The sequence below is a fragment of the Pinus tabuliformis genome, chromosome J (genome assembly GCF_031772625.1).
Source record: "Pinus tabuliformis cultivar Carrire ecotype Pingquan chromosome J, CPIR1, whole genome shotgun sequence".
Lineage (NCBI taxonomy): Eukaryota > Viridiplantae > Streptophyta > Pinopsida > Pinales > Pinaceae > Pinus > Pinus tabuliformis.
The window spans coordinates 463,635,917-463,648,175 of NC_142295.1; the positions used below are offsets into that span (position 1 = coordinate 463,635,917).

Sequence of the window (12,259 nt, forward strand, 5' to 3'; positions counted from 1 at the left end):
TTAAAAATCATTTAGAGATGTGCAAATTTTGATTAAAATTAATCAAAAAATACTTAAAAACCATTTTATCCAACAAAAAATATATAATACAAAATTAATATATTTTTTTAATTTTTAACCTAAATTATTATTATTTTTAAAAATAAAAATCAAATTTGTATACATAAATTTAACACCATAAAATTTGTTTTTAAAAAATATAAATCGTCTTTGACAAATAAAAACGATATATATAAAAATAAATAAATTAAACATTTCACAACGAAGTGCTACAAAATTCTCAATCTTTACCTACGGAATCCGAACTCGTAAAACAAGTTTCTCGATTTTTCCCACAAATATAAACTGCCTTTTCCCAACAGCGCTTTTTTTTCCCAAGGAATCTTAAACTGCATTTTCCCAATAACTCGTTTTTTCAAAGGAATCTAGACTCTTATCACGAGTTTTGGATATCGCGGATGGAGCCCATTAAAAATATCTCAGATGGAGCCCATTAAAACGTACAGTGCTAATCCAACTCCTTATGCTAAACTGCCATTAGTCTGAAACATTTGTGAAACTGATGAACAATCAGAAGTGGGGATTAGAAATAATTGGAGGTCAAGTGAAGTAAATATCTTTAATTAATAAATAGATTATTAGATTTGAAATTTTTGTGATTTATAATGATAAATATTTTTAAGATTAATTACAGTTTCAAAATTGAGTAGACTTTTAAAACCAACCAATATAGTTCATGTTAAACATATGTAATATAAAATCAATAAATAGTATTTTTTAATTTATAATCTAAATTCTATAATTATCATTATTAAAATAAAAATCAATATAAATATTATTAAACTGAAAATCAATTTATTTCAAAATAGATTTAACTTCGGACTTTTTTTGTTTTAAATTACATTTAATGTTAATTCACTTAAAAAATAATTGGACATTTCACGCACACATGACACAGTGCTATAAAATTCTGAATCTTTACGTATTGAATCCAAACTCTAAAAACAAGTTTCTCGATTTTTTCCTATATACATAAACCGCCTTTTCGCAACAATGCGTTTTTCCATAGGAATCTAAACTGCCTTTTCCCAACAACTCTTTTTTACAAAGGAATCTGATCTCTTATCACGATTTTTGGATAATATTTCGGATGGAGCCCATAAAAAAGAACACTGGTAATCCAACCTGGGCTACTTATGGTAAACTCTAATCGGCCTGAACAGTGAAGCTGACAAACAATCAGCAGTGATGACTAGAATTAATCGGTGATGAAACCTGAGCAGGTGAAGCAAACTGGAATAAGGGCAACGGCTCCACTTGTCTTAGTATGTTTAGCCAGAAATCCATGCCCTCATTAACCTGGAGATCAGTACCCCAGAGCTGATTGGTATTTGTGGGTAAATGATTCGAATCCATGGCAGCACTCATGTTTTCAGATTGGTCAAGAAACCAATCAACTTCTGCACCATAAAATTGCTGCATGGGAGAATCAACTCGCAGGTTCAATGGGCTGTTTAAGCTCTCGTCGCTTATTATCATTTCTCCGTCGCAATCAGAGCTCATGCCCTGAGACGAACTGGAGCCCATTTCTGCTTTATCATCATGGCTAATTGCAGACCCTCCTGCCGAGTCTTCGAAATTATTTTGATAATCGCCGATGAAAATTTGGGGATCTTTTGATAAAGGCTGCTGGCATTCAAGATCATCCAGGGTATTAATGGATATATGACTCTGATCAATTTCCGGTTCTAAAGAATCAATACTGTCAGACTGAAACACATCTAAAGTTGAATCAGTGCTGGTACTCTGATAATCTATAGTACTAGTGCGAATGTTGTAGGAAGATGAGGTTATGTCTTCTGAGAGATCTGGCAAAACATAAACCGGATCACAGATCTGCCATTCTGATGGTGCGCTTGGGACCGAATTACAGAGTATTTGTGACCTTACAGGACTCGAACCGTGGCACGTTATTTCTGTAGTGGATGAATCCAGGGAAGACGCAGGCGTTGGCTGTCCGTCGACTGCAACCGACTCGGCTTTCATACGCGCGAGACGTTTCTTTAAATGGGTGTTCCACACGTTCTTGATCTCATTGTCGGTTCTTCCTGGCAAGTACGAAGCAATAGTGGACCATCTGCATTATAGCAAAATTGGGATTAATTCAGATTCAGGTAAAATTCTGAAACATTATTCCACTCAAATTAGAAGGAATCTACTATTATACAGAAAATTTGGATCGTAGTAGAATTCTAACTATATGACTTTTTACGAAAATTTGTTCCATCAATCCTATTAATCAAATATTGAAATTTATAAATTTCTAAACTCACCTATTCCCTATGAGCTCATGCAATTTAATAATTTGATCTTCCTCTTCTGGACTAAAATTCCCTCTTTTGATGTCGGGTCTCAGGTAGTTCGTCCACCGCAGGCGACAACTCTTTCCACATCGCAGGAGCCCTGAAACATGAAACCACCATAGTTAGATTTACATGCCTTTTTTATTCATTCACAAAATCCTGATCATATTGAAAGCGAATAAATCCATGATACTGACCTGCTTGCTTGGGCAGTGCACGCCAGTTGCCATGGCCATGTTTGGTAATGTAATCGACCAGTATTTTATCTTCGTCTAGAGCCCAGGGGCCTTTCTTTACTCCCATTTTATCACAGCAAGGAGCTCGGCCCATGGTGCCCTGTTGCTGTGAAGCTATACAGGTGTTATTATTGGTTAGATATGAAGTTCACTCGGCGGTTTGTGTGATCCTTGCTTGCTTAGCACTTCCGCGCTCCTCTTATATAGGGGATGGAAAGAAACCGCAGCGGCGGTATCGTTCAGGAAATGGAAATGTTCAACGAGAGGAAAGTCCCAGGGGCCCATATGGGGTGCTCCTCCCTCTGACATGACAGGTTGCAAACTATTTTGTCATTTTCGGAGCTTAGTCAATGCAGGACTACAGCCGCGCGACAGACGGTGACGATGACAGAATAACCTTACAACGACTCGGTCACATTTGCAATTGGTCGAAGGGCGGCTGTAAAATAATATCCCGGGCGGCTGTAAAAATAGACACAGACCCACGGATGAAGTTACAATAATGTAATTTGAGGTGTTTTCCTTTTAACGAATTGGGAGACGTGAGGGAGGTCGACATATTGTAAATAACATGATGCAATAATAATCCAATACGAAAGACCCTCTTCACAACGGCTTCAAACTTCCCTTCAAATAGGCTTCAAGTGCACCATATTTTAACCTTTTGTGGCAATTTGGTCTACCAAGGCCTTCATCACCTAGTACATTTTCGCTGGCCAAGAAAATTTCATCTCATAAATCCTCAAGTGCCTTAGGTCACTCACCCATCGATCTGCCTAATCTACCACATGTTCTATCATTATTTGTTTATGTGTCGATTTAACTACCGTATTCGGGTCCTCCATAGCTTCGTTACAATCGAGGGGATAGCCAAGGAGGAACACGTTTTTGGCTTGGAACATATCTTGCTATTCTACACAATTCATAATCATTACTTTTCACTTCAGTTCAGAGTTGGTTAGATTGTGTATTCTCCCATGTTTTATTGCATTGGATTAACAATTGGATACCAAACACACGGTTCAAACACCCTGCCCCATTGCCAACTGTGCTCATTGGGGGTTAATTATTGGATACCAAACACAAGGTTCAAACTCCTTACCTTACCTTATTGCCAACTATGCTTTACCTTGTTGTCAACTATGCTTTAGAAAATAAACATAGTTGTACTATACAATTTTGATAGCCTCTACACTCTCTAGTAATAACTTCAGTCATTACCATTAACATCTAGTTTTCCTTATAACACCTTACTACAATCTAACCCTAAGACATGAACTCTAAAATAACCCCCTTTACTTTCTCCAAAGTCTACCACCTTATCACTACAATCTTAATTAAATGATGACCTTGTCACTACAATCTTAATTAAATGATGTGGTATATGGAAGGGATGTTTTATTCTAATCCCTTAACCATTTCCTTTAGCCACAAATATTTAACATCCTCCACTCACATTTGTTATAACTGTAGTGTACCATGTCAAATGAATTTGGGGTGGAGCTCTATTGTTTCAACATTCATTAATAATTTTATAACTGTAGTGTACCATGTCAAATGAATTTGGGGTGGAGCTCTATTGTTTCAACATTCATTAATAATTTTATGATAGTGATATTTAAAAAAATTTCTATTTGTTATTACTAATTAGTTGTTATCAATCATCTTTACTATCTATTAAGAGTTATCTCTCTCATATGATTCTGGGTTAATCATTTTATTCAAAGTATATTTTTTGAAATCTAATCATATGAAATGACTTTTTGGATGACATTATTTTTTGTTAATTTTAACCAAAATCCAACAAAGTTTTTTAAAAACTTTTATTTAAGTTTAAGTGGTTTAATATGTAGAATTCAAGTGCCCCATGAAAGATTTGAAATATTAAATCTATTTATATATTCAAATATGCATTTTAAATAACAAAAAAGCACATTCTTTTTTGAAATTATTTTATTAAATTTTGATGGAAAAATTTATTTAGTTTATAAATTAAACTATGCATTTAAAATTAATAAATAATCTTTTTTTATTAAACTAAATTTTATTTATTTTAAAATATTTAACCCTTGATAAATATTTTTTTTTTTTTGTAAGCTAAGGAGTGACCATTCATATTCATTAAAACGAGTTGAAACCTCTACATACACATGGTGGCCTCAACCCGCCCCAAATGGGGAAACCGGGTCTGTTGGCCATCTAAAGTTTTTAACAGCCATCCAGAAACAAAAAATGTTGAGCCTCCTTGTCCAAGCTAAGTATACTAGACATTTAAACAGATTACTACTAGTTCTTATCTGCATTATGAACAGTGTCCAAAATCTAGGAGCTAACATTCTACAACCAAAAACTAGAGAATTTTCTACTTATCTCCATGTATCAGTCTGCCATTGCCTCCTGCTGGTCTCCTTCTTTCTTTATTCCAGAGTTGGTCTCCCTTATCAGCTGCTTGATCTCTTCCAGTTTGTTGTCCTGCATTATGAGGGTTACCTGCATGTTTTGTATCTCTTTTTTCATGTTAGGAATTCCCTGAGCCAGTTCCGCCATCTCCATGGCCACCTGCTCCATTGCTTTTGCCAACAGTCTCTTCATAACCCAGTAAACATGTAATGCCTGTTTGTACAGTGTCATGCGCCCTCTGGTGTTTCCCGGATCCGGCAGCAAGTATTCCCAGTCCTCCATTTCTGAACCAGACTGACCCTGCGTGGCTTCCTCCTCCATTCTCTGAATTATTCTCCGGATATCCTCATCTGTGTTTTCGCTGTAGGCTCGTTCTGCGTACTGTACCCTTTTCTTTAAAGTTTTCCTATACCTCCTTTTCCCCACCGTGGCTTGCTCACTGCTCTCCCGTTGTCCGGCCGGTCTTCCTCTCCCTCTACCGCCACGGGTCCTTCCTCTTCCCGTTCTTCCTCTGTTATCCTCCTTTATTCTGTCACCCTGATCCTTCATTCCAGAGGTGCCACCCTGGTCGCCTCCCGCTCTTCGCCCTCTGTCCCTCATTACTCCATACTTTCTTTCTTCCTGAATTTCAACCTTAGGGGGCCCCTCTGTCTCCAATACGCTCTTCCCTGGCCGCTCCCGCTCGTCCTGTTCAGAGTTATACATTTCCTCTTCGTCTTCCGTCTCTTCCATGCCTATCTGGTATTGCTCCATGGCTTCCCACGACTCCATCTTTTTCCCTTTCTTCCCCAGTCCCTTTCCGTCTCTGCTCTCCTCAGCTACTTCCTTTCTCGTTCTTCTCACCATTGCCATTCGTCTCTTCCTCTTCGTGGTATGCAGTCGACCTTTCTGCCTTCCCTGTTTTATCTTAAGCTCTGTTATGGTCTTCGCCACCCTGCCTCCTTGCGCTCTCACTGTAATTGCTGTGATCCCATTCTCTCCTTCGCACCTCTTCTCTCCTTTATGATTTTTCCTTTGCCGCTCCTCCTCATTCCTCTTCACCACCTCCCGCTGCCGCCTGTTATTTCCATCATCTCCCACTTCTCCACGTCTGTCTTCTGTACCATCTTGCCCATGTCCCATCACTGCAGCATTTCTACCACCTCTTCTGCCTTTCTTTACTTCATCTCTGCCTCGCCTTGGAATTATATCCTCTCTGCAGATCTTCCTGCTTGCCATCATGATTACCCATATCCCATATGACCTGTCATTATTTTTCGCTCTCACCATATTAATTGATCTCCTCGCCGCCATTTTCACCCCGATCGGGGGTCTCTGTGGGTCCTTGTTATTGAGCTGTGGATTCATTATGATCCTGAGTGATTATTGTAGTAAGGTTTTCCAAACCTGGCTTATTCATCATTGTTGACCAATTGTTGTCTATCTTTTCTCCCCGTTCTTTGCATCCCCAATTTGCAAGAAAGTCTGCCGCTTTATTTCCTTTTCTCCTGACGTGGTTGAAGATTTTATATTGAAAGCGCTTTAAAATATTTGCCAGATCTTGAATAATCCCTGTCGTTCTCCAGCTCCTTGCAACTTGATCCCAATCCTTCCCATTATTGAGATTTCGAAGCATTTCCACTACTATCTGAGAGTCGCCTTCGATTTCCAGGTTTGTGTAGCCATTCCTTACTGCTATTCTGAGACCCTGATATACAGCCATCAATTCTGCTTCATTGTTGGTCATTATGCCTCCCCATTCCGCATACACCCATCTAGTATGTCTCTCACTGTCTCTAAAAATACCTCCAAGGCCTGCCGGCCCTGGGTTTCCTTTGGAAGCCCCATCAAAGTTCAGTTTAATGAAGTTTCTCGCCGGATAACTGAACTGCTCTGGACTCTGAGCCTGAGGTCTCTGTTGTCTTTCCTTCAAAGGGTACACCATGCCATATTCCATGTTCAGTTTTGCTAGGATTCTACCTTCCTCGGGGTTCGCTCTCCAATCTTCCTCCTCCCAGGTCTCAGCCAGAACCGTCTCCCTGATCGATTTTTGTATTCCTCCCCATATCTTTTCTGGTGGGTTAGCTTTATCTAGGAAAATCCTTCGATTTCTTTCCTTCCATAGAAGCCATATAATAAAGCCTAGGGCAAGATTCCAAGTTCTCCTTACTACCTTACACGAAAAATTACCCTCTCCCCATTGGAAGATGGTCTTTTTAATATCCCTGGGGTCCCTGTTAGAATCTCCAAAGAGTTTCCTGACCTCATTCCACTGGTGCTGAGTGAATGGGCAAGAGTTCAGGATGTGTTCCTGAGATTCATTTTCTTGTTTACACAGGCTGCATCTCAGGGGCCCCTGGAAGCCTCGTTTTTGTAGCTTGTCCCACGTCAGGATTCTTTCTTTTCCAACTAACCATGCAAATATAGTTACCTTCGGCCACCACTTATTTCTCCAAATTATTTTCCATTCTATATTTTCTCCCTCCCTCTCTTGTCGAGTGGATAAGTAATAGGCTTCTTTGACTGTGAAGGTCCCTCTTGTGGACTTTCCCCATCTGAGGATATCCGGCCCTGGCCTATTTTTGATTTTCCTTGACTCCAATTCTTTTATAAATATCCCTTTCTGCTCTTGATCTATATTTTCATCCCAATCCTCTGGCTTTCTCCATATTCTCCATGTCTCTTCTATCTCCCCTTCTCCCCAGTAATCTCTTACATATTCAAGCCCCTCCCTTACCGCCTTCTGATGTGTACTTTGCAAGGCTTGAATGCTGTCCATTCTCTCTCTCTGTTGCCATTCCTCCTCCCAGAATCTAGCTATACCTCCTCCCCTTATTTCCCAGAAGGCATAATTGTTTATGATGTTTCTGTTCTGACTTGCCAATTCCCATATAGTAGACCCTTTTGGAGTTTCTTCTAATCTGAGAATATCTTCTGTTGTTAAAGGCATATTATATTTCTGTGTCCATATTTTTTTCCATAAATCATTTCCTCCCCTCATCCACCTCCACCACAGTTTTGCTCCTAGGACTTGGTTTAGGATGCCTAGGTCCCGGAGTCCTAGACCTCCTTCTTCTTTTCTTTTTGTCAAGCTTTTCCACGATACAAGTGCCCATTTCCTTTGCTGTTTGGGCCCTCCCCATAGGAATTTTCCAAAGATTTCCTTCATTTTTATACAGGCTCCTTTGGGCGCAGCCATGACCGATAGAGAGTAGATTGGTATAGATTGCTTGATAAATAAATTTAAAATATTTTTTATTTTTTATTTTAATTTATAATTATTTAAATATAATTAAAAAAATTTAAATATGATATACACTATTTTTAATGTTAACTAATTTCTAAGAGAATTAAAACTTTTAAATTCTCATAATGTTTCCTATTTTTGTTTGTGGAAATAGGTAAATGATTTGAATAGTGGATTTTAGATATGAGTTTTATGGTATTCTATCTGGATTTTTATTTTTTTATTATTTTTCAATTTAGTTAATTTATCTAACAGGTTTTGATTTTTGTTTGAAGAATTATATATTTATATTTTGAATATAAATATTTTATTATTATAATTTTTTGTTTTTTATATCATTTAATTTATTGTTTTTTTTCAATTTTTTTACTATGCAATATTATTTATTGATGAAATAAAATAATTTATTTTTGATATACTTAAAATAATTTTATAAAAATTTATTAGTTAATAAGTTTGAAGTTTTAGTTCTGTTATATAGATTATTTGACAATTTGATTAAAAATGTAAAGTAAATGTAAGTATAAGGATTTATATTAAATCCCGGTTCAAAATTAACCTTTATCACAGAACCAACTTGTTGTCCATTCTTCTAGACATTAAAAAGAGCAGTTTAGACTTTTATTTTGAAGGTGTCAAATATCTCTCCACTATATTTAATATTGTAGATGACAAATAAAATTACATCAATCATTAACCATCAACTAGTTAACCATTGACTTTAGATATTTTAGATGGTGGAACTATATATTACTCAATAATATGTATTATATATATTTTTCATTTCATCATATTATATACTATGGGAAAATATAATGGATCTATAAACCTCAAACCATTGCTAATGAATTCATCTATAGCTCTATCACCAAATTAAGGGGAAACTAACATTCTTCCTTTAAACTTGACTTGGGATAAACACCTATTCTCAAAATTTAATAATTTCAAATGAATTAATTTAGTAATAGCATTTATAAATATTGAACTCAATTAAACTTGTAATCAATATTAAAAATAAATGAAATTTATTTAAAACATACTCTTACTTATATCAAATGCAAATCAATTAAATTTTCAAATTTCAATATTGCAAATATTAACACAATATAAACTAGATCTATTACATCAAAAATATTTCCAATAAATATTATATAACTTATATTTTTTTCCAAACATACATTTTTATAATAATTATAAATTTTAAAATTTCAAACTTTAATATTGCAAGTATTACATAAAAAAATATTTCCAATAAAAATTATATAACTTATATTTTTCCAAACATATATTTTCATAAAAACCATAAATTTTTAATTTCCAAATATTAATACTATAAACATTACCCAATATAAAATAAATATATTACATCACAAAAAAATATTTAAATTATATTTAAGGTTAATTCACTAAAAAAATAATTGGACATTTCACACGCACATGACACAGTGCTATAAAATTCTGAATCTTTACGTATTGAATCCAAACTCAAAACAAGTTTCTCGATTTTTCCTATATACATAAACCGCCTTTTCCCAACAATGCGTTTTTCCATAGGAATCTTAAACTGCCTTTTCCCACCAACCCTTTTTTACAAAGGAATCTAAACTCTTATCACGATTTTCGGATAATATTTCGGATGGAGCCCATAAAAAAGTACACTGGTAATCCAACCTGGGTTACTTATGGTAAACTCTCATCGGTCTGAACAGTGAAGCTGACAAAGAATCAGCAGTGATGACTAGAATTAATCGGAGATGAAACCTGAGCAGGTGAAGAAAACTGGAATAAGGGCAACGGCTCCACTTGTCTTAGTATGTTTAGCCAGAAATCCATGCCCTCATTAACCTGGAGATCAGTACCCCAGAGCTGATTGGTATTTGTAGGTAAATGATTCGAATCCATGGCAGCACTCATGTTTTCAGATTGGTCAAGAAACCAATCAACTTCTGCACCATAAAATTGCTGCATGGGAGAATCAACTCGCAGGTTCAATCGGCTGTTTAAGCTCTCGTCGCTTATTATCATTTCTCCGTTGCAATCAGAGCTCATGCCCTGAGACCAACTGGAGCCCATTTCTTCTTTATCATCATGGCTAATTGCAGACCCTCCTGCCGAGTCTTCGAAATTATTTTGATAATAGCCGATGAAAATTTGGGGATCTTTTGATAAAGGCTGCTGGCATTCAAGCTCATCCAGGGTATTAATGGATAGATGACTCTGATCAATTTCCGGTTCTAAAGAATCAATACTGTCAGACTGAAACACATCTAAAGTTGAATCAGTGCTGGTACTCTGATAATCTATAGTACTAGTGCAAATGTTGTAGGAAGATGAGGTTATGTCTTCTGAGAGGTCTGGCAAAACATAAATCGGATCACAGATCTGCCATTCTGATGGTGCGCTTGGGACCGAATTACAGAGTATTTGTGACCTTACAGGACTCGAACCGTGGCACGTCATTTCTGTAGTGGATGGATCCAGGGAAGACGCAGGCGTTGGCTGTGCGTCGACTGCAACCGACTCGGCTTTCATACGCGCTAGACGTTTCTTTAAATGGGTGTTCCACACGTTCTTGATCTCATTGTCGGTTCTTCCTGGCAAGTACGAAGCAATAGTGGACCATCTGCGTTATAACAAAATTAGGATTAATTCAGATTCAGGTAAAGTTCTGAAACATTATTCCACTCAAATTAGAATTGGGAATCTACTATCATACAGAAAATTTGGATCATAGTAGAATTCTAACTATATATTTTTTTATGAAGAGTTGTTCCATCAATCCTATTAATCAAATATTGAAATTTATAAATTTCTAAACTCACCTATTCCCTATGCGCTCATGCAATTTAATAACTTGATCTTCCTCTTCTGGACTAAAATTCCCTCTTTTGATGTCGGGTCTCAGGTAGTTCGTCCACCGCAGGCGACAACTCTTTCCACATCGCAGGAGCCCTGAAACATGAAACCACCATAGTTAGATTTACATGCCATTTTTATTCATTCACAAAATCCTGATCATATTGAAAGCGAATAAATCCATGATACTGACCTGCTTGCTTGGGCAGTGCACGCCAGTTGCCATGGCCATGTTTGGTAATGTAATCGACCAGTATTTTATCTTCGTCTAGAGTCCAGGGGCCTTTCTTCACTCCCATTTTATCACAGCAAGGAGCTCGGCCCATGGTGCCCTGCTGCTGTGAAGCTATACAGGTGTTATTATTGGTTAGATATGAAGCTCACTCGGCGGATTGAGTTATCCTTGCTTGCTTAGCATTTCCCTCTCCTCTTATATAGGCGATGGAAAGAAACCGCAACGGTGGTATTGTTCAGGAAATGGAAATGTTCAACGAGAGGAAAGTGCCGGGGGGCCCATCTGGACCGCTCGTCCTTCTGATATGACAGCTTGCAAACTATTTTGTCGTTTTCGAGCTTAGTCAATCCAGGACTACAGCGGCACGACAGACGGTGACGGTGACGATGACAGAATAATCTTACAACGACTCGGTCACATTTGCAATTGGTCGAAGGGCGGCTGTAATATAATAGCTAGGGCGGCTGTAAAAATAGACACAGACCCACGGATGAAGTTACAATAATGTAATTTGAGGTGTTTTCCTTTTAACGAATTGGGAGATGTGAGGGAGGTCTATATATCGTAAATAACATGATGCAATAATAATCCAACACGAAAGACCCCCTTCACAACGGCTTCAAACTTACCTTCAAATAGGCTTCAAGTACACCATATTTTAACCTTTTGTGGCAATTTGGTCTACCAAGGCCTTCATCACCTAGTACATTTTCGCTGGCCAAGAAAATTTCATCTCATAGGTCCTCAAGTTCCTTAGGTCACTCACCCATCGATCTGCCTAATCTACCACCTGTTCTACCATTATTTGTTTGTGTCGATTTAATTTGATACCAAACACATGGTTCAAACGCCCTACCCCATTGCCAACTATGCTTATTGGGGGTTAATTATGGGATACCAAACACAAGGTTCAAACCCCTTACCTTATTGCCAACTACGCTTA

General features: G+C 37.2%; 2 protein-coding genes across 2 annotated transcripts; both read right to left on the reverse strand.

Annotated features, from left to right (window-relative positions):
• Positions 1–979: 979 nt before the first annotated feature.
• LOC149227847 (uncharacterized) lies at positions 980–2,794 on the reverse strand. The gene is made up of 3 exons (XM_089375584.1): positions 2,561–2,794; positions 2,334–2,463; positions 980–2,137 (listed from the first exon to the last, which is right to left on the reverse strand). The coding sequence occupies exons 1-3, from the start codon at positions 2,691–2,693 to the stop codon at positions 1,240–1,242; spliced, it is 1,161 nt and encodes a 386-aa protein (XP_089231710.1). The 5' UTR covers positions 2,694–2,794; the 3' UTR covers positions 980–1,239.
• Positions 2,795–9,710: 6,916 nt separating this feature from the next.
• On the reverse strand, positions 9,711–11,444 carry LOC149227848 (uncharacterized). Its single transcript, XM_089375585.1, has 3 exons — positions 11,275–11,444; positions 11,048–11,177; positions 9,711–10,848 (listed from the first exon to the last, which is right to left on the reverse strand). The coding sequence occupies exons 1-3, from the start codon at positions 11,405–11,407 to the stop codon at positions 9,951–9,953; spliced, it is 1,161 nt and encodes a 386-aa protein (XP_089231711.1). The 5' UTR covers positions 11,408–11,444; the 3' UTR covers positions 9,711–9,950.
• Between the last annotated feature and the right edge of the window lie 815 nt (positions 11,445–12,259).